General features: G+C 34.8%; 1 protein-coding gene across 1 annotated transcript in view; it reads left to right on the forward strand.

Annotated features, from left to right (window-relative positions):
* TENT2 (terminal nucleotidyltransferase 2) overlaps positions 1-27,923 on the forward strand; it is a 97,803-nt gene that overhangs the window by 60,776 nt on the left and 9,104 nt on the right. Inside the window, exons 12-13 of the mRNA XM_044663291.1 lie at positions 14,729-14,865; positions 21,959-22,050. Coding sequence (XP_044519226.1) covers positions 14,729-14,865; positions 21,959-22,050 — 229 coding nt within the window. The remainder of the gene's footprint in view (positions 1-14,728; positions 14,866-21,958; positions 22,051-27,923) is intronic.

Raw genomic sequence — 27,923 nt, forward strand, 5'->3', positions numbered from 1 at the left:
GGCTGAGGCCGGGTTTGAACCTAGGACCTCCTGTCTCTAGGCCTGACTCTCACTCCACTGAGCTACCCAGCTGCCCTAGATAGTACTTTTTAATAACACTGTTACATACATTTTTTCTGAATTTGCCATATATTTTTCTCAGAAATAATTGGGCATTATTTATTCTTTTATTCTTGTAATTTATAGTAAGATGTGAAATATTCACCAAAAACATAATTGGCACACTCACTAAATCTATAAGAGAAATGGCAGTAAACTGTAAAGTGTCAAATGTGACAGTGTAGCAGTTTTGTACTTCTTTACATCATCTTCACATTGTTCTGAAAATTTAGTGCTACAATGAAAAAGCAATTTGTTAATAGGAAAGCAAATTAAATCAGTGAAAAGATTATGCATACAAATATTTAGATGACTAATGCAATTTTTTAGTGTCTTAATACCCTTTGTTAGTTAATAAGATATCTAGTATTTTTTTAACTTTGGAATGATTCTAGAATTTCCCTTATTGCTATAATATTAGCAATTAGCTTCATAGAAAGTCATTTGTGCTGATATAAAATGAAAGTAAGATGTCATAGAAATTTGTAGACATTATAGACAACAAAATAATAAAGACTAGCATTTATATAAAAGTCATTAGTGAAATCCCATGCAAGTTCAAAAGCCTTATCTTCCTTGAATTCTGTTATGTTTGACACTCATGAAAAATTTCCTCCCCCATGAAATTTTCTCAAGGGACTCACTCCCAAAATAAAAATAGTTCACATTTGTGGAGTACTCTTAAAGTTAGCAAATTGCTTTGCATACAATGGCACTATATAATATTGTCTCCATTTTATAGATGAAGAAACCAAGGCTCAGAGAGAGGTTGACTGACTATTTTTAAGTAGTGACATGTATTGGAAACAATATTCTGACCTGGGTCTTTTCTGTTTGCAGATGTAGCACTCTTTTTACCATATTTCATTTAATTTCAACAATTAGATTGGTTAGCAATTAGATAAAGCTAATCTTGAGAAAATAATATTGGAGTATTCCATGAATTTCCTCATCTCTTGCCTGGGCTGTCACAGGAGCCTTCCATTCGGTGTTCCTACCCAATGTCTCTTCTGTCTCCATGCATCATTTGACTGCCAACAAGGCTTTTCTAAAGCCCAGAATTGGACATTCTTTGTCATTTAAAGTTCTTTACAACTTTTCCTTTTCCTTCTTTGCCAACGTTCTTGCATCTTATTTCTCCTCCATTGTCTCTGCAATCCATCTACACAAGTCTGTTTTTAGTCCTTTGAATATACCACTACATATCCTGTCTCTTGTCTTCTCAATTGAGAGAACATGCATTCCTTATGAGCAGGGACAGTTTATACCTTTTTTTTTTTTGTATCTTAAGTGCCTGGTATTGTAAGCTCTTAATAAATTTTTCATAACTGATGGACTGGCAAAAGTATTGTAAATATTATAAGATTATTTGTGGATACTTTTAGTTTGCAAATACAAATAAAATGAACTCAACAAGCATGTAATGCTTTTGATGAAAAACTCAGGCCCACCTAAGCTATGCAGTTGATTTAAATATGAATTTTAAATATTTTTTAATGTTCAAAGTTATTTTAAAAAATTAACAAAAACACATTTTAAGTAATTAATACTTAACTAGAAAAAAATCTCTGACAAGCTTTTTAAATAACTTTGATGATTATAGATGTCATAAATATTGTATAGCAAAGATTAATTTTTAAATGAAACATAATATATAGTATTTTTTTGATAGAGTGTCATAGTAAAGCATCATGCATTGGGGGCAGCAGGGTAGCTCAGTGGATTGAGAGCCAGGCCTAGAGACGGGAGGTCCTAGGTTCAAATCTGACCTCTGACACTTCACAGCTGTGTGACCCTGGGCAAGTCACTTGACCCCCATTGTCTACCCTTACCTCTCTTCTGCCTTGGAGCCACACAGTATTGACTCCAAGACGGAAGGTAAGGGTTTAAAAAAAATAAATAAATAAAAGCATCATGTATTTCAAAGGATTATCTAATCTACTCTGGTCCTCTGTTGTCTCTATATTAGACAAATACTTCTAAAAAAACGAATTGTCTTTTTAATAAACATTAACTTAGATCATATTACTAAGCTTAGAAGGTACCTAATTACTCAAATAGCAAACTTTTAGGCTATAACTATTTATTTTTACAAAAATGTTAGGATCTGTTGAAAGGCTTTTTATTTTAATTTTTTTGGGGGGTGTGGGTTAAGTACAATTATTAGAAGTATGGGAATATAATTAGGTTGCATTATGGAAAGGGATTTATGCTGTTACAAAACAGGAGAAAATAAATATATTTTAAATGGTCTTAGTTATATAGTAATAAAAAATTTAAAGGCAATAACGTTAAATTTCTTAAGTGGATATGTAGAAACCTTTCAAAATTGCTAGTTGTTATATCATTTAGCATGGAAGTTTTCAGGGAGAAAAACAAAGACTAATTCATTTTAGATTCAGGAATTACTGAGCAAATTGTTCATTGACCTTCAATTGGGTTGGGTTTTCATGTTCATAGTGTAAAAGGTGACCTTGTTTGAGCACGACATGAAATGATTTATTCAGTATGTGGAAGAAAGAGTCTATGAAGAAAACCAGGGCTTCCTGGCCATGGAGAAGAAGTCATTTTTCTCTGATTCTCACAATTTCTTCTACTTTTCCAAAAAGAAAAAAAGAATTATGCACAAGAAATAAAGCAACTTCAGAATTTAGTTGTTTCAGGTAGGCAAAGACTGGTATAAAATTCTTCTACCAGGGGCAGCTGGGTAGCTCAGTGGAATGAGAGTCAGGCCTAGAGACAGGAGGTCCTAGGTTCAAACCCGGCCTCAGCCACTTCCCAACTGTGTGTTAAAGCAGGTTTGGGGCACCCATTAAGTCATTGGCAGCTCCAGGGCCTGCTGCTGAGAGCAAGACTTAGGACCCCAAGAGGCTAAAGAGAACACGGACTTTGAAAACAGACCTTGAGTGCTGGCGCGAAAGTAGGCACGGCCAAGGATCTTAAGTGCAGGCTTGGACCTCTAGTGGGGACTCTGTGCAGATGGGTGCATAGCTGTGGAAGCAGTGCCCTGACACTGTTGAAGGAGCCTCAGGCAGAGGGGCAGGTGGGGGGATCACCAGGACGGTTGACCCCGAGAACAACGAGACCTAAGACCTCGGGAGCCTAGAGAGCGCAGACAGACCCTGAGTGTGAGGATAAAGCTGAGAAGGCTTAGGGCTAACAATGGCAAGCCAAAATCGGGAACCCCAGAAGAGAAAGATCATCAAGAAGAAATCTTTAACACTCGACAACTTTTTCACAGAGAAAATCCAGACAACAGAGCAAACAGCAGAGGAGAACAAACAAGTAATCATATCCAAACCTTCCCAAAATAATGAAAACTAGTCACAAGCCATTGAAGGGTTCAAATCTGAGATGATGAGAAAGATGGAAGAGATCTGGCAAGAAAATAACAGTTTAAAAGGCAGAATTTTGCAATTGGAAAGTGAGACTCAGAAATCAAATGAACTGATAAACAAATTGAACACCAGAAATGACGAGATTGAAAAGGAAAACCAAAAAAGATTATAGCCGAAAACCAGTCCCTAAAGGCTAGAATTGAGCAATTAGAAGCTACTGATGTCTCAAGACAGCAAGAACAAATAAAACAAAGTCAAAAGACTGATAAAAATAGAAGGAAACATGAAATATCTCAATGAGAAAGTGACAGACCAAGAAAACAGGTCTGAAAGAGACAATCTGAGAATCATTGGACTTCCTGAAAAAGCAGAAATTAATAGAAATTTGGACTCCATACTAAAAGAAATTATTCAGCAAAATTGCCCTGAAGTCCTACAACAAGAGGGCAATATATACATTGAAAGGATCCATAGATCACCCTCTACACTAGACCCTGAAAAGACAACCCCCAGGAATATAACAGCCAAATTCAAGAGCTTCCAAGTAAAAGAAAAAATCTTACAAGAAGCCAGAAAGAGACAATTCAAATATCAAGGAGCACCAATCAGGATCACACAGGATCTGGCAGCATCCACACTAAAAGACTACAAGGCTTGGAAAATGATATTCAGAAAGGCAAGAGAACTGGTTCTTCAACCACAGATCACCTACCCATCCAAACTAACTATACACTTCCAGGGGAATGTTTGGGCATATAAGATAGAAGATTTCCAAGTATTTGCACAGAAAAGACCAGGACTAAATGGAAAGTTTGATATCCAACCACAAAAATCAAGAGAAACATGAAAAGGTAAATAAACAGGGGAAAGAAAGAAAACTCATTTTTTAAATTTGCCTCTTTAAGGGCTTCAATAAGATCTAATTATCTGTATTCGTATGTGGAGAAATATTATGTATAATTCTCTGTAGTGAACTGTATTCACTATTATAATATTCACTATTATAGTAATCAGAAGAATAATTCATAGGGAGAGGGTGGAATACTAAATGGTCTAAGATGATATGGGGGATGGGAAAGAGGGGGGTGAATAGTAGGGGACACCAAGAGAAACTTGCAATTGTATAAAAAAATCAAGCCATTCCCCAATTGATAAATGGGCAAAAGACATGAATAGGCAATTTTCAGGTAAAGAAATCAAAAGTATCAATAAGCACATGAGAAAGTGTTCTAAATCCCTAATAATTAGAGAAATGCAAATCAAAACAACTCTGAGGTATCACCTCACACCTAGCAGATTAGCTAAAATCAAAGAAGGGGAGAGTAATGAATGTTGGAGGGGATGTGGCAAAATTGGGACATTAATGCATTGCTGGTGGAGTTGTCAACTGATCCAACCATTCTGGCTGGCAATTTGGAACTATGCTCAAAGGGCTATAAAAGAATGCCTGCCCTTTGATCCAGCCATACCGTTGTTGGGTTTGTAACCCAAAGAGATCATAGATAAACAGACTTGTACCAAAATATTTATAGCTGTGCTTTTTGTGGTGGCAAAAAACTGGAAAAGTAGGGTATGTCCTTCAATTGGGGAATGGCTGAACAAATTGTGGTACATGCTGGTGATGGAATACTGTTGTGCTCAAAGGAATAATAAATTGGAGGAATTCCATGTGAACTGGAAAGACCTCCAGGAATTCATGCAGAGTGAAAGGAGGAGAGCCAGAAGAACATTGTACACAGAGACCAATACACTGTGGTAAAATAGAATGTAATGGACTTCTGTACTAGCAGCAGTGCAATGACCCAGGACAATTCTGAGGTATTTATGGTAAAGAAAACTACCCACATTCAGAGGAAGGACTGCAGGAGAGGAAACATATAAGAAAGGCAACTGCTTGAATGTATGGGTCGGGGTGGACATGATTGGGGATGTGGACTCGAAATTACCACACCAATGCAACCACCAACAATTTGGAAATAGGTCTTGATCAAGGACACATGGCAAAACCAGTGGAAATGTGCGCCGGCCATGGGTGGGGGGAGTGCGGGGGGTGAAGGGGAAAGTAGGAGCATGAATCATGTAACCATGTTAAAAATGAATATTAATAAATGTTAAAAAAAATAAAAACCAAGGAAAACTGTAATTGGGAATGTTTAAATAAAAATGCAGTACAATTTAGGTAATCTTAATTCATGGTTTTCTGATTTAATATTTGGCTTACAGAGGATCTTATCTTAGTTTGAAACCACTGGTCTGAGGTACCAAAATCCATAATGATGGAACAACAGAGAAGGCTGGTTCCTAATACACTCACTGTACTCTCTTCCTCACCTGCTACTTCATTTTGTCCTGAAAGGCTTGAAATAGAACTCAGTTCAGCAATCATACCCTTACCTTCTTCCTTCTTACACACCCACCCACCCACTTAAAGGCAAGATCTTTCTCTGGCTGGCATTGTGGCAATACTTTTTGTGCTTCTACAGTATTCAGTTTTAGTCTCTGAATTATAAGTACCTAGAGAACTGGGATAAGATCCCAGTGTAGGTATATATTGTATCTATAGGGCCGAAAGTGAGAAGACTGGCATCTACCTGGGATTAGTTCTAACACTATGTCTATGCCCCTGGTCTATCTCTTTTCCCACACTCTCCCATCCCCCTTAATTTGATCCAGTGAAATGTGAAAAGCCCAACATGGGAGGACCAAAGAACGCTTTGAGGAGACAGGCATCAGGAAACTGCCGTCAAGGGGGAAGGGTAGCCAGTTTGTGGGATTAAAAGGGAAAAAGCCTGAAATTACCAGAGATCTAAGGAAGAAGAAAACTCACTTAAATTACCTTCAGCATAGATAGATAGACTATTAAAGAAGATATTAACAAAAGGATAGATGGTGTCCAGATCTTCTAAATGAGTCAAGACACTAGTGAATAAATATTACAAGACAGGAAAATGAATCAAAACCTGATGAAGCATGGAACCCTGTGAATTCCAAGTGGAGCATGGAGCCATAGCTGGGTGTTTGGAATATTTTAAGAGAAATAAGAATTGTGAAAACAGAATTTATACTTTTGCACAACAGAAATAATTGACAGAGTAGAAAAATTGGAATCCACTCTGGTAAACTTCCCCAAAGAAACAAAGAGAACAGTGAATTGGGAATTCTGATATACAGAAGTGAAGGGTGGTCTGAAGGAATAGAAACAAGACACGAAGGCAGGAAGAAAAAAAACTGAGGAGATCAAGGGGAATTTAAACCACTGTCAAGATTATCAAAAGTAGAAGAATGCGGCACAAAGAAGAAAGGACCATAGGATCATAGACATAAAGCTAGAAGGACTAATAATGATCATAGAATAAAGTCCTCTCATTTTCCAGATGGAGGAACTGAGGCCAAGGAAAGTAAGTTTTCTAAGATGATAAAAAAATAATTAGCAGAACTGGGATTTTAACCTAGATCCTCTTGATTCCCAGCCCAACACTCTTTTCACTGTACTGTATGTAAGTTGAAGCTTAGAAAATGAAAAGAAACCCTGAATTCCTAGATATAAATGGTATGAAACTCTTGCATAAAGGGTGAATCAATCTTCTGAAGAAGCCAGGCTATATGTATCACAGAACATAAGGAGGATCTAATCTCCAGCTGTTTGCAGGCAAAGATACTATTAATGCTTCTAGAGATGAGATTAGTCACATTGTTAATGATTTCTTGTCAAGCAGTTGTGGAAATATCCATTTATAGATCCGACATGGCCAGTAAGGAGTTGTGTTCTTTGTCTTAAGCATGCATCCTAACTATAGTAGCCTATAACCACTACTCTTTTAAAAATATATTAGTGATAAGCTGAACTGAATCTCCAGAAGAAACCTGGAAAGTAGTTATAGTGATGTCAGAGTTCAAGATAGAAAAATGAAGACCTTAGAAAACAGTATTTTTATCATTTCTTTCAAGCAAAGTTTTTTACTTTGAAAAAGAAAGGGTATTAAAAACTTTTTTTAAACCCTTACTTTAAACCTTAGAATCAATATTTATGTTTTGGTTCCAAGGCAGAAGAGTGATATGGGGTAGGCAATGGGGGTTAAATGATTTACCCAAGTTGGGAAATATCTGAGGCCAGAATTGAACCTAGGACCTCCTGTCTCTAGGATGGCTCTCAATCCACTGAACTACCCAGCTGCTCCCAAGAAAGGATACTAAAAATGAAGAGATGATGCAGAAGGAGTAAGTAAAAGTGGGATTTGAATCATGGTATTAATACTTTAATGATGTCCTGAGACAGAATACATTGTGATTGCAATGAATGTTTACTTAGAGACTTGTCTTTCTCATCAAAAGATTTTAAATTGAAAATGGATGTGATAGAAGAATGCTCAGATATATCTGTTATGGTGGATGTTGTGATGGACAATAGTACAGACAAATGTTTGATTATATCTTGGAAGGGATATTTATAATTTCAGATAATGTATGTTCCAAAGCACCACGATATGTCATAATAGAACTGGAAATGAAACATAGCAACCAGTCAGCAAGCATTTATTAAATGCCTAATATGTGCCAGCCACTTTGTTAAGCATTAAAAATTATAAGTACAAAATTGGAAGTATCTTTACTATTAAAGAGCTCACATTTTATTAGAGAAGAAAGTATGTACATATATGTATATGTGTGCATATAAGTACACACACAAAATGAACTTGGTTTTTAGGGAAGGAAAGTACTACCATTTGGAGAGCAGGTTAGCTTTTGGTAAGGCTGCTTTATCATGTGAGATGGGTGAAGGAGGAGATTGTGGCAGAAGGCATTTGAATAATAGAACATGAGGAAATGGGAGAAGAGGAAGTCATGGTGAATGGCCTTGTTTTTTCTGTAAAATATGAAGCAAAGTTCTTATCTGAGAGTAGGTGGAGGAGGGACTCATGAGAAGTTGGAGGACGGATGAAAAGGTTTGGAAGAGCTGCTGTGGAGAGAGGAGAACAATGAGTTGATGGGAGAGGTGTGTTATTACCTAGCAGCAGTGAGGAGACCGTGTAACATAAATTTGTATTGGGTCCAGTCAAAATGGTTACATGATGTTCAGCAGTACTACATGTATAGGAGTGAAAGTGGCAAATGATCTAAAAATGAGGGTTGGCTTGATATAATTAGCAAAATGATATGGGATCCAAAAGAGAACACTGTAGAGTTTAATTGGCTTATTAGGGGTTCAAGAAGGGGAAAAGAAGAGAGTGAGAGAGTGATTAGTAAAAGGGAGAAAGCTTGAGAGAATTGAGGGGTTGGGAATTTGGAAGTTATTGTATAGAGTAGACAAAGGAATAGGGATTTGTAAGGGAATGCATAGTGTGAGGTGAAAAGCCAGTAGACTAATGATTGGATAAGGAGATTTTGGAATTCTTGAACAGCAAGAAGGTACTTTTGTGAGTGTTGGCAAAAATCAAGGGAATGACTATCTTTGTGTATGGTTAAAGTGAGGTGGAGGAAGTAGATCACAGGAAGTGAATTGGTTTTAAAGTAATTGATTGGTTAAAGAGTTTGAGGGAGAATCAATATATATGTGAAGTCCTCTAAGGAGGGAAGGAAGGAGGAGGAGAAAAAAAATTGTGAGTCAAGAGTTGAACTCATTGAGAAAGAAAAGGGAGTGTCTTGGGGGTGGTTGTAGAGAACAGCTACCAGGATTTTAATTGACAAGTAATATAAATAGATATGAACTTCAAAGAAAGAGAGGTTAGGGAGTAATAAAGGAAGGCATAGAACCTGGAAATAGCAGGGGGAGCAGAGTATTCAGACCCCTCTGCCTTGAACAGTTAGCCAAGAAGAACAAATGAAGGTGCAGCTAGTAATGAATATGATGGCAAAAGAGAACTTGATCCTCCAAATCAAATCTACATATACTCTGATATTTGCCAACTTAAAAGTTGTAAAGGATAAGAATGGGGGAAAGTATGACTCAGGAAGAAATAATGAGATTACATGGAAGCTTCACTCTTCTGTATCTTGGACACTTTGAAAAAATAATTGGTCTGCACTAGATTATAACAAGTGCCAAATAACACTGTAAAAAGTAGATTATATCTTAATAAATAGGAAAGACTTGTTACTGATATGGTCATTATCTCTGAATCAGCAGTTTATGTGCAGTTAGATTATCAACTCAGCTAAAATCAAAATAAGCAAAAAAGAAGAATGAGAAAAAGATTGTATACAATGATTTAATCCTAAATTTGAAGAAGAAATAAAAATGGAAAGTCTACAATAGAAATGACAACATCAATTATAAAATAATTTCTTCTAGAAGTTTAACTAATGTAAATTAATTGTCACAGCAAGGAAACTAAACTAAAAGACACCCAGAAGGTGCCTCGTTCAAGAAATGCCTCCTTTATTTACCAAATGGAAAAAGGTGGCTTCCAAAGGCAACATTGGGATAGAATATAAACTTTTGTGTTTAATGTTTAAAAGAAGTGATGACAGATGATTTCATGAGAAGCAATGGATTATAAAACCAGTTTAGAGAAAGTTCTGCAAGATAGACATCTAAGCAAAGTCATCCCCAGGTCAATTCAGGAGTAGAAATGGAAAGTTAACTACCAGCAGAAGAAAAATAAAGAATATTTTCAAAAACCACTTGAAACAAAATTTTTTTCTCCATCAAATACAGTTGTACCACCACACTAGGAACCTAACATGACATGCCAGGCTTCTTAAAGAGTTAGAATGGCGTTAAGAATAACAAAGAAAAGTAGTTAAATTGAATCAAGAAAATGTTGAGACAATTCATCCTGAAGATGATAAAATTGGGGAGCTGTTCAGATACTAAAAGACCAGCGAAAACATTTTAGATCTTAATAAATACCATAAAAAGAGAAGATTTCTAACTGCCAACTTCAGTTTAAAATCCTTATGGGTCCCAAATTGAGAGCACATTCAATATGGTATTAGCAGTAATAGTAATAGGTAGCATTCATACAGCTCTTTAAGATTTAAATATTTTTCTATTTAAATATAAAAGCAATTTTTAGCATTTGTTTTTAAAATTTTTGAGTTTTAATTTCTCTCCCTCTCTCGCCTCCCTACCTTATTGAGAAGACTAGCAATTTTATGTAGGTTGTATGCAGTCATGCAAAACATTTCCATGCTAGTTATGCTATGACAGAAAACACAGGCCAAAAAAATTTTACTTTTATTAATATTTTATTTTTTAGAAAAAAATTGTCCATGGCTGCATGATTCATGTTTTTATTTTCCCCTTCAACCCCCCCCCCCCCATAGCCGACACGCATTTCCACTGGTTTTATTTATTTTATTTATTTTTTATTATTATTTTTTAAAACCCTTACCTTCCATCTTGGAGTCAATATTGTGTATTGGTTCCAAGGGAGAAGGAGTGGTAAGGGTAGGCAGTGGGGGTCAAGTGACTTGCCCAGGGTCACACAGCTAGGAAGTGGCTGACGCCAGATTTGAACCTAGGACTGACTCTCAATCCACTGAGCTACCCAAATGCCCCCTCCACTGGTTTTAACATCTATCAAGACCTATTTCCATATTATTGATAGTTGCATTGGTGTGATCGTTTCTAGTCCACATCCAATAATGTCCGCATCAACCTGTGTGTTCAAGCAAAAAAACCCTTAAGAAAATTAAAAGTGAAAAAGCATGCTTCAGTCTGCATTTAGATTCCATCAGTTCTTTCTTTCAAGGGTGGATAACTTTCATAGTCCTTCAGAATTGTCTTAGATCAGTGTATTGCTGAGAATAGCTAAGTTATTCACAGTTGATCATCATACAATATTGCTGTTACTGTATATGATATTCTGGGTTTTGCTCACTTCCCTTTGCATCAATTCATGTAAGTCTTTCCAGGTTTTTCTGAAAGCATCCTACTACTCATTTCTTTTAGCGCAATAGTGTTCCATCATAATTATATATCACAACTTGTTCAGCCATTCCCCAATTGATGAGTATTTCCTAAATTTCCTATTCTTTGCTACCACAAAAGGTAGCTTTTTAAGGTTTGCAAAGCATTTAGCAAATATCACATTTTAGTTTCACAACAACTTTGTGAAGTTGGTGCTATTACTACTGTCATCTCTGTTTTACAGATGAGGAAACTGAGTCAGAAGCTGCTTTTCCCAGGGTAATACAGCTAGTAAGGGTCTAAGCTGGACTTGAACTCAGATCTTCTGGTTTCCAAGTCCAATATTCTTAAGCACCTGCACAAACTACTTTCCATTAGGGAACAAGCAAGTCTTCACAAATGATAATCAACAGTGGATCCCTTTAAGGGATAAGATAAGATCAAAATGGATATAGGACCTAGGCATAAAGGGAGGTGATATAAGCAAATTAGAAGAACAGGGAACATTATTGCCTACCAGACTTATGGATAGGAGAAGAATTTATAAATAAAGACAAAAAGAATATGAAAAAGGGGCAGCTGGGTAGCTCAGTGGAGTGAGAGTCAGGCCTAGAGACAGGAGGTCCTAGGTTCAAACCCGGCCTCAGCCACTTCCCAGCTGTGTGACCCTGGGCAAGTCACTTGACCCCCATTGCCCACCCTTACCACTCTTCCACCTATGAGACAATACACTGAAGTACAAGGGTTTAAAAAAAAAAAGAATATGAAATGTATAGTTTCTAAGATCTAAAATATATGAGAACTTTGCCACTTTTATAAGAATATGAGCCATTTCTCAATTGATAAATGCTGAGAAGATATGAATTAATTTTGAATGAAGAAACCAGATCTATGTATAGCCATATGAAAAAATGCTCCAAATTATTGATTAAGAGAAATGCTAATCAAAACTCTAAGATATCATTTCACACCTATCAGACTGGCTAAAATGATAAAAGGGCAAAGTGATAAATGTTGGAGGGGATGTGGAATAATGGAGACATTAATACACAATTGGTAGAACTGTAAATTAATCCATCCATTTTGGAGACCAATCTGGAATTATGCCCAAAGAGTTATAAAACTGTATACTCTTTAACCCAGTAATACTATTATTAGGTCTGTTTTCTAAGGTGATCACGGAAAAAGAGAAAGAACTTATATGTTCTAGAACAGTGATGGGCAAACTTTTTAAAGAGGGGGCCAAAGGAAAGGAAATACTCATCTGTCAGTCTGTTTCTAAGGCAACTCTTTCAAAGTTTCATTGTATTGTATCCTACTCATTGTATTTGTCAGATTTGGAATAATGTTGCCCAGTGGGATAGAACATTTCAGGGGGCTGCATCTGGCCTGAGGGCTGTAGTTTGCCCATCACTGTTCTAGAATATAGTATCTCTCCAATGGCAAAGAACTGGAAATTGAGGGGATATCTATCAGCAAAGGAATGGCAAAATAAATTGTGGCATAGGATTGTGATGGAACTACTGCTCCATAAGAAATGATGAGGTTAATTTTTTTAGAAAATGGAAAAGACCTATATGAAATTATGAAGAGCTAAATGAACTAGAAGAACCAAGAAACACTATTATATACAGCAACTTAAATATTGATTGAAGAATAATTTGTGTATATCCTTTTCCAATAGAAATAACAGATAAATTGAAACAAGACAGTTTTATTTATACTTTTTGATGATGTGGGGAGGAGAGGAAGGGAAGATACCTGCAAACTTTAATGTAACAAGTAAATAAAAATGGTAGTGGGAGAAGAATGTGCATAGGAGGCAAAAAAAGGACAACAAAAATTGCTTGCCTCAGATATGTTTAGAGGACTCAGAATCAGGAAGGGATATACCCACTGCTTGGTTGATATAAGAGAACTATACTACTTAACTTCCATTTTGCATCATTCTTTTCTGTTATGCTCTTCAGGGCAGGAAAGGTTAGAATAGATATGATTAAGAGATGGATAATATAAGTAAGTATATAGTTTTAAATGATTTTCTTACCTGACTCAGAAGGATCATTTGCCACCTTATAGAAATGACAAGTCATTCTTTTTTAATTTAATTTAAATTTTTTATGAATATATTAGTCACTTTATTTTTTTGCTCTTATTTTTAAAAATTTATTTAGTTAATTAATTTAGAATATTTGACAGGTCATTATTGCAGGCGTATCTTTGTATTATCATTTTGCAGAAAATAGGCCCATAATATTTGAATGTAGTATTCTTTGAGGAACCCTTGAGAAAAAGATAAAAGAGTGGATTCAGAAACTACTGGTGACTTTTTCTTTAACTGGTAAAGTTCTAGAAAGAATACTCTGTAACTTAGTGACCCTTTCTTGATTTTATATACTCTTATAGCTATAAAAACACAGAATATTTCTGAGAGCTCATGCAATAAGAACCCTGAACCAATTTATACAAGGTCATATGGTATTTAGAAAGATCAAAGATTATAGTTCTCAATTTCTTATCTTGTAATTTCTTAATTTGTCTTAAATGTCTTTTGTTTAAGTCTTGTATTCAAATCTAATAGTACCATATTTATTGATACACAAATGGACTCAAATTTAAAAGCATCAGTTTTAAGTGGATTGTACCTGTTATTTCATTGGTATAGAAAATTCTCAATGAGGAAATTTCTTCTACCAGTACAGATCTGTGCCTACTCCTATGTTTATATAGACTTAAAGATTTACCCTGAGAGATAAACAACTTGCCCAGGGTCACATAGTATGTCAGAGATAGAACCTCAAACTCATGAGTTTCTTACTCTGAGATTAGCTCTTTTGTAATAATGGATAGAGCACTGGATATGTTGTGTGACCCTGGACAAGTCACTTCACTTTTGCTTCAGTTTTTTCACTTATAAAATGGGAATAAGAATAACACCTAACTTTTAGGGTTGAGGGGGTCAAATGAGAAAAATATTTATAACACTTCTCGCAAAGTCCCTGTTAACAGTTGATGCTTAATAAATGTTTGTTTCCTTCCTTATTTCCCATTTTCTTTCCTTCCTTTGATCTCATGACTGATACGGAATTTTGTTCTTGATCAAAATATCAATTTCTTATTAGTTAGAAAGACTTGACAGTGCTATAGATTTTTATAGGTTTTTATCTAACCAAATCAAGAATTAGAACATTAATTTTTCATGAACTTCCTAGGCTGTACTAATGACTGCCAAAACCTTGAGGAAATACTGAACTGGAAATTTGCCTCCTCAAATCTCCAAATTCCATGTTGTTTGAGGCAGGAAAGTGATAACAAATAAGATACTTAAGTTAATATATCACCTGTGTTTTCTCCATTATACTCTAGATGAGGTTATATGAAGTCCGTGACTTAAATGTTTTACAAATTGCTATATATTTTTTCCTTTTCATTTTCACAGGAATCCTTTAGTTCTTCTATGCAGCTGCACCTTGTACATCAAGCTCCATGTTCCATTCCTCCCTACCTCTCAAAGAATGGGTCAGCTCTTGGGGACCTGTTACTAGGCTTTCTCAAATATTATGCAACAGAATTTGAGTAAGTAATACTTTATATTTATTGACCCTTTTATAATTGAATGTTATAAATTTGTTCTGAATATATTTCATTACAAAAATTGATTCAGAAATGAGTGCTTTATAAAGCAATATTGAATTTTATCTAATTTTCATTTCCATGACATACTTTAATACAAATGAAATAAATCTGTGATCCTGCAGTAGATGAGAAAATTTTTTTCACTTAGCCTAGTTCTTTTTTTATTTTTGTTTTTACTAGCTGCCTTTTTAAGGGCTAGTGGAGGAGAGTTGAGGTGATGCTTTTACTCTTATGAAATTAAAAGAGACACAAAAACTTGGATATTTTCAGTAGTGGCAGCTATCCCAGCCATAACAACTTTGATTTGCTTAAAAAAGTGAATTTCATATGTAACAGCAACAACAAATATTTACAAATTTTAAAAAAGTATAACTGATTTCATTAAAAAATAGTTTTATTATATAGAATTCTGGGGTGCAGTCCCTTAGCAGCATCAAAAGACAATGATATTTCAGTACACATAAAAATGGGTTAATTGGAGAAGTATTCTATTGTGGAAAGGGAATTCCCTTACCTTTGTTTTAGATCATTAATCAGTGACCTGGAGGTCATTTATCATTGAGATGTACAGGCATAGACAGGCCCTCAGAGAAAGGAAGTTGAAACCAACAAGAGGGGACACAGATCCCAAAGGCACTGCTCCCCCCCCCTCCCCCCCCCCGTGGTGCCAGGCATATTAAGGAACTATGATTGGTTCCTGAGATGTGACATGAGAGAGAGCTAGTGGGTGGAGAAAATTGCTTATAAGTCGAGACCAAGGTGCTCTTGTGCTCTTTTGGCTGGAGATTGGACCTGAAGGAACCCTTGTTGTCGGTGAGCTTCAATCCATCAGAACAGCGCATAGAATGGTAGGCTAGGCAATTCCCTACCTCCTTCCTACATTTCCTTCTCTTTATTATCACTACTTTGATGTAATAAAACTACTAGCAGCTTCATAATTTAATTTTAACTATTATATTTTTGACATAAAAAATCCTAGAATGAGAAGGGAAAAAGAATACTTCCTCTAGTAATAATACTAAGAACTTCTTAGATATTTATTGTGTAAAAAAGGAATTCTTTAATTTCTTTAATTTAATCTGGGACCTGGAGGTCCTCTTACCATAGAGATTTGTAGGGATTTACCAGCCCACAGTGACAGGAAGGTAGGACTGGGGTGCCCCCTGCTGAGCCAGCTTCAGTTGCAGGCTGTCAGTTGCTGATGGTTGGGGAATGAGTTGCTGACACTTAGGGCTGGCAGTTGTGGGGAAGTTGGCTGCTGGGTATGAGTTGGTTGTGGGTGGTTGGTTGCTGGCAGTGTGAGTTGGAGTTTAGTTGCTGGTATATAAAGGTGGGTCTGAGCTTACTGAGAGGGGAGGGCTTTTGGCTTTATCCTTTAAAAGTTTTTTGCCTCTGGGATCTCTAGAGAGCAGGAGGTTTGTCTCATAGGCAAGGATTGCTTTTAGTTGGTTAGTGATAGTTGGGCTTCTATAGAAAACTGATTGAAGGAGTGAGTGAGTGGTGGCTATCCATTATTTTAGGGAGTTAGGTAGTTAGTGAATCATTTATAAAGTAGGTTAGATTAGGCCTGGGTTGTGCCAAGCAGAAGAAACTGTCCTCAGAAGACAGATAGGTAGTATTAGGAATTTTAGATGTATTTATAGGGTATAAGATTAGTAATCTCTCTTTCCTCTTTTTTATCTTTCCTTCCTTTAATATATTTTACTATCCCTATTTTAATTAAACTAAATTGTTAATTGTTAAAAGCTGCTAGAAGTTTTCTTTTCTTTGGCTTAAAGGGACAATATTAATTTACAATTCTATATTCTCATTAAAACTTAAACTATCATTATTATTTTAAAAATGAAACTTAAATTATTAAAAGCTTTTCTCTTATTTTGTCAGAACCCCTATTTTTAACCCTTATAATTGTCTTCTAAAACTATTATAGAAGGAGTGTTTAGTTCTGTGCAGAAAAACTATGAATATCCTATTGCCTGCTGGGCTCTGATTTGTTTGACGTAAACAAATTTGTGTATGTGGAATTGACACAGAAGGAAGAGATTTATAGAGAAAAGATAGTAATAATTAATTTACATAATTCAAGTATAGTGTTAATGGTGAAGCTTGTATGTAGAGGGGTGCGTGAGTGTATTCCATGGTTTTGTTCTTATTCAAAAATAATGCCTTACTGTTATTGGGTGTCATCTTCATATATGAAAACCTTCATTCTTTTTCAGAACTTCCACTCAAAATTTACTGGTTAATTATATATTATATACAGTAATTATAGGATATTAGCTAGAGGTTTCTATTTGGCAAATACTCTTTAGCTGAGATAGAGTAGTTGGCTAAATGTGCCTTAGATCCAGTCTGTTTTGTTGAACAATTTGATAGATTTAGGAAGACACAGTCGAAAGACACGGTCTACATTTCAAATTCCAAAGATGTAAATATATCATGTCTCATGTTTTTAGTGATTTCAATAAGGCTAAGGTGTACAAAAACATTTTAAAGGAAATCAGGAAATGGAATTAATGTATATCTTGTATCATTGTAGCCATTTTGCTACATCCTGAAGAATTTTTTTTTTAAGATTTTTTTTTTTAAACCCTTGTACTTCGGTGTATTGTCTCATAGGTGGAAGATTGGTAAGGGTGGGCAATGGGGGTCAAGTGACTTGCCCAGGGTCACACAGCTGGGAAATGGCTGAGGCCGGGTTTGAACCTAGGACCTCCTGTCTCTAGGCCTGTGAAGAATTTTAATGTATATATTTGATGGAGTCAAATAAGCAGTTCTCCTAATGCCTGAAAGAAAGAACGGTAGCAATATGAATAGGAATAAAAGCAAATTTTCTGTCTTATCTGCCCCCCACACACACAGAAAATATCTGTAAATAGGACCTCTATAATTGAGGGCATCCTTGATGAAGGTATGTGTAAATAAAAGGCAGGCTTTCATAAGTAGTAATCTGCAGCAGTCTTCAGACTTTTAAAATCAGATGCCTTCTAATAAGTCCTTGCAAGAGTTAATTAGTGGTAGTAGAGAGGAGCCAAATATTGGAGAGAGAATTGACAGAGCCTCAGTTTGTTAATTTCTTAAATGAAGGGATTTGATTAGAGTATATTGATTAAATATTTTAGTTTATTTTCTAAAACCATGTTTTCTTGGGTTGCCATACGCTGTCAAGTAAAGAGGTTATTTGGGGATGTTAGTTTTTAAGCCTTTTTTTATTTCTGGAAATTTATTTACTTTGATTAAAATTCCTTGAAAATGATGATTATCTGTCAGGGTCTGACATACCTTCATTTCCATACTATTTTTAGGCATTAGCAGCTTTTTTTTTCTTTCTTTTAAAAAATTGGTTATTTTAAACCTCATTTTCTTTTAAAATTGAATTGCATTTGATCCAGTAATACCACTACTGGGTCTGTATCCCAAAGAGATTACAAAAAAAAAATGGGAAAGGGCCTATTTGTGCAAAAATATTTATAGCTGCTCTTTTTGTGGTGGCAAAGAATTGGAAACTAAAGGGACACCCCTCAATTGGGGAATGGCTGAACAAATTGTGGTATATAATGGTGATGGAATACTATTGTGCTATGAGAAATGATGAACAGAATAATTTTAAAAAGAGCTGGAAAGAGCTATGTGAACTGATGCAGAATGATATAAGCAGAACCAGAAGAACATTGTACACAGTAACTGCAATATTGTGGAATGATCAAATGTGATAGACTTTGTTACTAACAGCAGTAGAATGATTCAGAACAATTCCGAGGACTCAGTGAAAAAAAAATGCTGTCCACCTCCAGAGAAAGAACTCTTGGAGTAGAAATGCAAATGAAAACATATGCATTATCACTTGTTTATTTGGGTATGTGTTTTGGGGTTTTGGTTCTATAAGATTATTAACTTATAAAAATGAATAATTTGGAAATGTTTTGCATGATAATTCATGTATAACCCAAATTGAATTGCTTGTTAGCTCCAGGAGAGAGGGGAAGGTCGAAGGGAGGGAGACAGCATGGATCACATAACTTTGGAAAACTTATGTGGAAATTTGTTATTAAAATTAAAAATAAAAATTAATTAAAAATGTGTTGCAAATTCTTTTCCTTCCTTCTACTCTTCCCCACTCACTGAGAAGTAAAGGAAAGCAAAGTGATGTCAATTAGACATGTGAAATCATGTAAAACATATCCATATTAGCTATGTCATAAAAAATTATAAGGAGAAAATTAATACTTCAGTTATTACTCAAAGTTTATCATTTCTCTCTGTAGTTGGATAACTTTTTTAAAAATCATGAGTCTATTGTAATTATCTTGGATTATTATCTTAAGCCTTTCCCAGTTAATCATTACAATATTGCTGTCACTGTATACAGTGTTCTCTTAGTTCTGCTCATTTCACTGAAACTATTTTGCTCATTATTTGTAGGGCAATAGCATTTTATCACAATCATATACCATAACTTGTTCTGTCATTCCCCAGTTGGTAGGCATCCCTTCAGCTTCCAATTCTTTGCTACTACAGAAAGAGCTAAATATATTTGTACATATTGGTCATTTTAGTTTTTCTTTGATTCTTTTGGGTACAGACCTAGTAGTGGTATTGTTGAGTCAACGAGTATACAGTTTTATGGCCCTTTGACTGTGTGTGTGTGTGTGTGTGTGTGTGTGTGTGTGTGTGTGTGTGTTTGTGTGTGTGTATCATATCACCCCAATAGAATCCCAAACAAATTAATATGAAAAATCATATACTTTCATCTGAATTCCAATTCCAACAGTTCTTTCTTTGGCAATGGATAGCATTCTTTTGTAAGTCCCTCAGATTTGTCCTAGATCATTGTTTTGCTAAGTATCACAGTTGATCATTCCACAAATATATTACTGTTATTATTTTCTCCTGGTTCTACTTATTTCCCTGTAGGTCCTTCCAGTTCTTTCTGAAATCATCCTGTTCATCATTTCTTATAGCACAGTAGTATTTTATCACCATATACCACAATTTGTTTGGCCATTCCCCAGTTGATGGATATCTCTTCAGTTTCCAATTCTTTGCCACCACAAAAAGAGCAGCTATAAATATTTTTGAACAAGTAGTTCTTTTCCACTTTTTTATTATTTGTCCTTTTAGCAAAATATAGTTTCACTGATTATCTCTTTTAATTAGGTCTATTTTTGCTTTGGCTTTGGTTGAGATCATGATTGCTACCCCTGCTTTTTTTTTTTTTTTTTTCAGTCAAAGCATAATAACTTTTGCTTCATCTCTTCAACTCCATGTATCTTTCTGTTTCAAGTGTGCCTTTTGTATTCAACATATTGTTGGATTCTGTTTTTGATCCTTTATGCTCTGCTTTTGTTTTTTTAGGTGAGCTTATTCAATTCACATTCATAGTTATGATTACTGTGTATTTGCTTCCATTCTATTTTCTTCTGCTTGTTGTTCTTTCTCTTTTTTATTCTGTCCTCCTTCAAACGTTTGTTTTGCTACTAACCACCGTTTCCCTTAATCTTCTCTCCCTTTTATAATCCCCCTTTCCCATATCTGTTACCCTTTCTCCTCCTGTTTCCTGGTGTGTGTATATATTTTTCTCTCTGAAGCGATTCCAGTGAGAACAAGGTTCAAGCATTGCCTGCCATAAGCCATTACATTTTCTCCATCTCTGTAAAAACTCTTCTTTGCATGCCTCTTTTATGTGAGAAAAATTTCCCCATTCTTCTCCCTTCCTCCTTCTCCCAGTGTATCTCTCTTTCTCCTTAATGTTTTTAAGTCATCCCAACATAACTGACTTATACTCTTGCCTTCTTTCTATGTAGACTCCTTATGCAACTGCCCTAATACTAATAAGGTTGTTAGGAGTTACATGTATCTTCTTCTCATATAGGAATATAAACAGTTTAACTTTATTGAATCTTTTCTCATTATTCTTTCATGTTTACAATTTTATGCTTTTCTTGAGACTTATGTTTGAAAGTGCTTCATTTCATTAAATTAGCATTCTTTTCTCCCCAAAGGATTATACTTAGTTTTGCTGGGCTGATTCTTGGTTGTAATCCCAGCTCCTTTGACTTCTGGTTTATCGTATTTCAACCTCTCCTCTTTTTTTAAAGTTGAAACTGCTAAATATTTTGTTATCCTGACTGTGATTCTGAAATATTTTAATTGTGGAGGCATGGAGGGAGGGAGACAACATGAATCTTTAAAAAATTTTTTGAATTGTTTCTTTCTGGCATTTCCAATAATTTCTCCTTTTCCTTGGAGTTTTGGAATTTGGCTAATTAAATTTAATATTCCTGAGAGTTTTCATTTGTGGATATCTTATAGGAGCTGATCAATGGATTCTTTTAATTTCTATTTTATAACCTGGATCTAAGATCAGTTTTCTTGTTTAAATTTTTGAAATTTGATGTCTAGGTCCCTTTTTTGATCATGGATTTTCAGTTAGTCCAATAAATCTTAAATTATTTCTCCAGCTATTTTCCAGGTTGTTTTTCTGTTGAGATATTTCCAATTTTCTTCTGTTTTTTTCATTCTTTTGACTTTTTTATTGTTTTCTGAAACAGATTGTTATCTGTTTTCTGATCCTCATGGAATTATTAGCTTTCACTTGCCTGATTCTAATTTTTAAGGAATTAATTTTTTCATTGAGCTTTTGTATCTTCTTTTTCCATTTGGCCAGTTCTGTTTCTTTAAGATATTATTTTCTTCAGTATTTTTTGTGCCTCTTTTACCAAGTTGTTCATTCTCTTTTCATAATTTATTTCTTTTGCAATTTTTCCTGTATCACTTTTATTTCTTTTAGTCTTCAAGGAATTCTTTTCAGGCTTTGATTTTTGTTGTAGATATTTTTACATCATTTTATTTTATTTTATGAAATCTTACCAATGAGGTAGAAACTGCTAGAACTTCTACTTTGCTGGCATACTCTTTGAGAGCTCATAATCATTTCCCATGTCACTATGAAGCATCAGGTGTGAGGAAGAGAATGTTTCCACTTAGAAATAAATTTTGACCCAATTAACAAGTTATTTTTCTTCTTTTTAAGCTGGAACAGCCAAATGATTTCAGTTCGTGAAGCCAAAGCCATTCCAAGACCTGATGGTATTGAGTGGAGAAATAAATTCATCTGTGTAGAAGGTAATTTTTTATCTCCTTATTTAACTAGGTGTTATTACATGAATTTATATGAACATTTAATTTGTGATTACATTTATTTTTGATGAATTTAATGTTTTAGGCCAGTTCTTCCTTTTCTTTCAGAGTTCCCTGATGATGATATATAATATTTTATTGCATAAAAGTTTTGGACCTCTGATTTAAAAAATATAGGCAACTCTCGCGGTTACGAAACTCTGTTTATCAACCTACTTTGCATCTAGTCTCTGAGTACTGTAAAAATGTTATAGGCGAACACCCAAATAAAGGACAAACAACTAGAAAACAAACCTTCAAAATTCTTTCTAGCTACTTTTTATAGATGTTATCAAAGTATCTTCAGTGGTAAATGAAGTGAAACTCAAAGATGAACTTCCCTTCAGGGCTAGGTGCAAGGAACACTAAAGAGACTCTTATTTATGGAAACTAAACTATTTATTTAAAATATATATAAGGGAAAAAAGATTTCTAATTCTAAGGGATTCAAACTCCACCCAAAATGAACTCCTAGGTCTCTCAAGGAACCGCTTCTCCTGTGATTCACAGGCTATGCTAATCCTCCCTGATCTAACTAACCAAATTTATACTATTCTAAATAAACCTAACTTCTATAACTCTTAACTTTTCCTTTAAGTTATAAAGATAACCAAGGCTAGCTGGTTGAGTCTCCACAAGAATCAAGTTAGGACTCTGAGCCTTAACAGACTCTGAGTCCAAACTAAAGACTAGGTTTTGTTTGGTCTTTTCAGAGTTTAACCAATCTATAAACAGTAACAGATAAATGAATAGTGTTTCCCAAATTGGAAAAGAAAACACTCCACTCCTTCAAGTCTTTCACCGAAACAGAGATAGAGAGAGGCAAAGACGTTACCTTCTCTATCCCTGAGAGAGAAAGAAAGCAGCGTGTGGCTCTGTCAACTGCCAGAAGCCCACTCCTGGAATGCAGGAGAATCTAGAGAATGTAACTGTCATAGAAATAATGGTTATAACTGCCAACAGTTGAAATGAACACTCTCTCTCAGCTCTATTTTAAACACCAATTCTTCCTCAGGCCAGCTTCTCTACTTCTTATCTTTAAACTAATAAAACAATACTTATTTTCTAAGGTCATCCTTAATAGTTTCCCCACTTCGAGCATATGGAGAGAAAAAAGATCTCTCCCGTATGCTCGGTATTCTGTGTAATTCTAAAGCTATACCTAATATTATATTTCCTTAAAAAATAGTCTTAATTAGTATGCTTATCCTATTCTTATTGCTACACCTATCTATGCTAACCTGTACTAAGGATATAAATTAAAGAAAAGAAAATTTCAATGAAAACACATAATCAGTGAAAACTTAGTTGCACAAATGCAAGTGCAAAACATACAATTACAGAAATTCAAAATGCAAACTTTTGAAAAACATTTGAAACAATAAAATACAATTACAAAAAACAATTTAACTTGTGTCTTACAAAAAATAAAGTCTAAAATAATAACTATGCAAAACTCATGCAAACTACATTTTACAAATCCTATTTGAATAATTCAAACAGAACTCTTTATTATGCTAAGACCTTATCCTATTGCTAATACAGAACCAAAATTAATTACATTAAAACTCAAAATCAACTTACTATACTAATAAAATCAATACTTTGTAAGTTTAACTATATACACATCTATAGAAGTATACAGATATATAAAATTTCTACACCTGTGTATATGTTATGTGCAAACTATTTACATGTTACAGAAGGAAAATAAACTTCCCCCCTTAAGATAGTCTAAGAAAACCTTAAAGATTTTCTTTCAAAAGATATGTATGTTTTCTTGATGTTATTTCTTTGGAACATATAAAGTGTGCCTGTGAGATAAGATCTTATTAATTTAATGTGTACAATTATTATTTTTACCAGGGTGATTTATCTTTATTAATTCATTTCTATAAATATTCATCACCTGGTTATGTTGTTGTAGAGTTTGTAAGAAATGTGTCCTATGTGTGTATGTTATTGTTTTGTTGTGAATACTTACTAAATCTTTAAAGTCATCTTCTCTGTTATTGTGTTCTGTCTTCATGTTGTTACTATGTAGTGTTTGCTTGCAACTATAGTGAAAGTGTTTAATGTTAGAATGGTGCAAAAATCTTACAGTTCATGTCCATAATCAGCCTGTGTTCCTCTTCTTTGTGATGATTTTTTTCTGCAATGTCTTTGTTACAGTTCAGTTGACCTTTCAGCTGTCATCTTCTCTGTTTCTTCTATGTTGTCTTCTCCTTTGTCTTGATCTTGCTCTTTGTCTCTAAGTTAGTCTTCTTCTTCTTGAATCATTTCTTCTTCTGATATCTTTTTGACTGCAGCCGTGTTGTCTGATGAAATCTCTTCTGCTGCTTGTGTTTCTATTTTTAGGGTTAAATGGGGTTCTGTGCTATTTTCTGGAGAATGGACAGGTATTACAGGAGCTAACACTCTAGGGTCAAGAAAACTCAACACTTGTTCCCGTTCCTCATTCTCTAATTCTTCATTGATTTCTCCTGTACTGATTTCCCATGTTTTTAAAATATCTTTATCATTTTCATTAGTTATTATTTCATTGTCCATAGTTCCTAGTCCATTTTTTCCATATACTATATTTTTAACTGCACAGTCATTGGCACACCTTCATAATGAAGTTGTACCTTTTTGCATATTGTGTTTTTTGGAGATTTCCACCAGCTATTTGGGAATATTTTGGACGATCACCTGTTTTGATATATTCTTGCGTGGTATTCAGGTCTGAGGCTTGTTGTGAATTATGGTAGTATCCAGTATCAAAATAATTTGGGTAGTTTGGTCTCCCATACTGGAATGCATGATTAAATCTGTTGTTAAGCCTATAATTTTTATATCCATTTTGCCTGAATCCATTAAAGTGATTAAATCTATTGCCTCAGTTTCCCCTGAAATTTTGTCCAAAGAATTGTCCCCTAAATCTGCAATCTCTCAGTCTGTCACAAAGGAAACATCTTGGGGTTTGTCTGTATTGCCTAGGGTTGTAGTTATTTCTGGGTTGTCTATAAGTTCTTAGTACAGCTACTGTTTTTTCCTGCACTTCATTGGAATCTTAGTTTTTGTTTAAGCTCTCTGATTTCTTTGATTAAGTTACCGATTATATCATTTTTCTCTTCTGATTGCCTATCTTTTTCATTTTCGAAAACATAGTTAGCAATTCTCCGAATTTCATCAAGACCCATATCAAACCAATTTGGACAGTTACTCCAAAAATAATTTCTGATCACAGGGCATGCATTTTTCACAAACTGCCTGCAAATGTGATTTACATTTTCATCTGTTAAAATATCCAACCCAATCCATTTTTCTGCACAGTTAATAATGCTGTCAAGGAAAGTGGAGGGAGTCTCTCCCACTTTCCCGCTTTAGGTGCTTAAATTTAGACCAGGTTCCTGGATGTCTGGAATTTTGTCTCATAGTTTTCAATTATTGCTTCCCTGGCTGTAGTTAAATTTCTGTACCCTGCAACAGAGTTAATATCATCCTTATCGTAGTACCCAGGCTATTGAAAGGTTAAGTGAATTACCCAGAGCTACACAGTTGTGAAGAACTAGTCAAAGATGAATTGTTTTAGTTGGGGGAAAAGACATTACTAACTGTCTGTAATCTTTCACTTTTTAGAGCAGCAGTATCTAGTCAGTTATAGATATTCCTGGTCAGTTATAGATATTGTTGGTATGAAATATAAGGTACTTATGTCCCTTATTTAAGTATAAGGTGCTTTATATAAGTACCTAAATATATTGCCTATTACTTTTTAGGCTATTTAGATATAAAAATATATAACTATTTTACCTTAATTATTTTAGGTATAAGATACTCAAGAACCCTGCTAAATTAGATCATGATTACTTGTTACAATTTCAAATTCCCTTAAAAGCCTGTCAGTTGTGTAAACATTGGATAATCATACTTTTGTTCTTGTAGTTTCATTGATAACTAACTTCATTTTTTGAGTTATTAAGAAAGGGAGTTTGATAGTATGGAAGCATGGTATGAGAATAGTACTGGTCCTGGATGAAGACAATCTTAGCTTAATATCCGGCTCTACTGCTCACTAGCTCTTTGACTTGAGACAGGTCACTTACATTCTTTTTGATTTGGTTTTCTCATCTGTGAAATAGAGGGGAGTAGTAGATAACCCCTTAAATCCTTTCAGACTCTGAACCTGTGATCTTTAAAATCTTAAAATATCAAAGATGATATTACTTTAACAATACCTTCCTTAAAAGACTATTGTAGGGGGCAGTTAGGTGGCTCAGTGGCTTGAGAGCCAGGCTAAGAGATGGGATGTCCTGGGTTCAAATGTGCCCTCAGACTTCCTAACTGTGTGACCTTGGGCAAGTTACTTGATCCCCATTGCCTAGCCCTTATCATTCTTCTGCCTTGGAACCAATACACAATATTGATTCTAAGACAGAAAGTAAAGGTTAAAAAAAAAAAAAGACTATTGTAAAGATCATATATGATACTTTTTAACCGTGTTGGTGAACCTATGGCATGTATGCTAGAGGGTGGGGCTGCTCCCTTCTCCCTTTCATACACACCTGAGGACATTTCTTACATGACCCATCCTCTGTCCAGCAGCCCTATGGAAGCACTTCCTCCCTCCCCTGTCTAGGGTAAAGGGGTGGCTCATATGTGATTTGAGGGTGCAGTTTGGGCACTTGGTCTCTAAAAGGCTCACCATCACTGCTCTCTAATAAAGTGCTACATGAATATAAGCTATACTCTCCATGAAACCATGCATAGATTGGTGCTATGTGGTTGTAATTCCTAAATTAGTGAACATTAGCTCACTGTAGAAATTGATCTTTATTTAAAGGAATTTGAATGTTATATTCTGTTCAAATAATTTGTATAAAGTTAAATGTTTTTCATATCTTTTTGACAATAGAAGAGAATTTTAGAACAAATATAAAGGACAGTACTTAAAAGATATCACAGGAATCATGACAGTGGATTAAGTATAGGGTTTAAATAAGGAAGATGTAGTTTCTAATTTCTGTCTGCCACTTACTAGCAAAGTGACTCTAAATCATTTGATAATCATAGTAACAGTAACCTATAGATTTTTATACATGAATTTGAAGTTTATAGAAAGAATTGTGTAGATTATCTATCTTGATTGGAAAGTGCTATAGTTATCTTGATTTTATAGATGAGAAAACTGAGGTTTAAATAAATGTTTGGTGATTTGTTATAGACATAGCTTTTCTTTACTCTAGTTCCTCTCAGCTAAGCTGTAGATATTCTCAAACTAGGTATTCTCTAACTGGTAATAAATTCTTCATGTATTTGTGCATTGAAAAGGTAAGTTGCCTACACACATGCTAATTTCTTGATCTACATAGGTATTTATAGTTAAAAATCTATGCAGTCATATCATTTCTCCTATTGTAATAAAAATAAAAATAATTATGCATATTTTATTCTTGGAATCTAAGTAAAAGATAGTATAATTTCTTGTCTTATCTTACCAAGACAGATTAGGGGGCAATAATAAAATACCCATTTGAAATTTGATAGGTAAGTCCTTACCCCATGCTTTGTGGGAATTATATAGCATTGGTTTCTTTCCTGACCCTATCCCCAGTTAAGTAGAACTACTTAAAGGTTCTAGAATAAAGCTGGGAAGTCAAGTAATGCTGAGGAAGTAGCTGTAAGTACCTGGCTTTTTGGCTTCTAGGGCAAAGATAACACCCTCGATTGTATGAGAGGTGTAGGCTGGATGCTCTGAGGAGCTCTCTGTACCTTCTGCCTGTCCATCTGACCAAGAGCTTAATTAGCTTCATGATGTTTTTTAGGTGCCTTCAAAT

Source organism: Gracilinanus agilis, chromosome 1 (genome assembly GCF_016433145.1).
Source record: "Gracilinanus agilis isolate LMUSP501 chromosome 1, AgileGrace, whole genome shotgun sequence".
NCBI lineage: Eukaryota > Metazoa > Chordata > Mammalia > Didelphimorphia > Didelphidae > Gracilinanus > Gracilinanus agilis.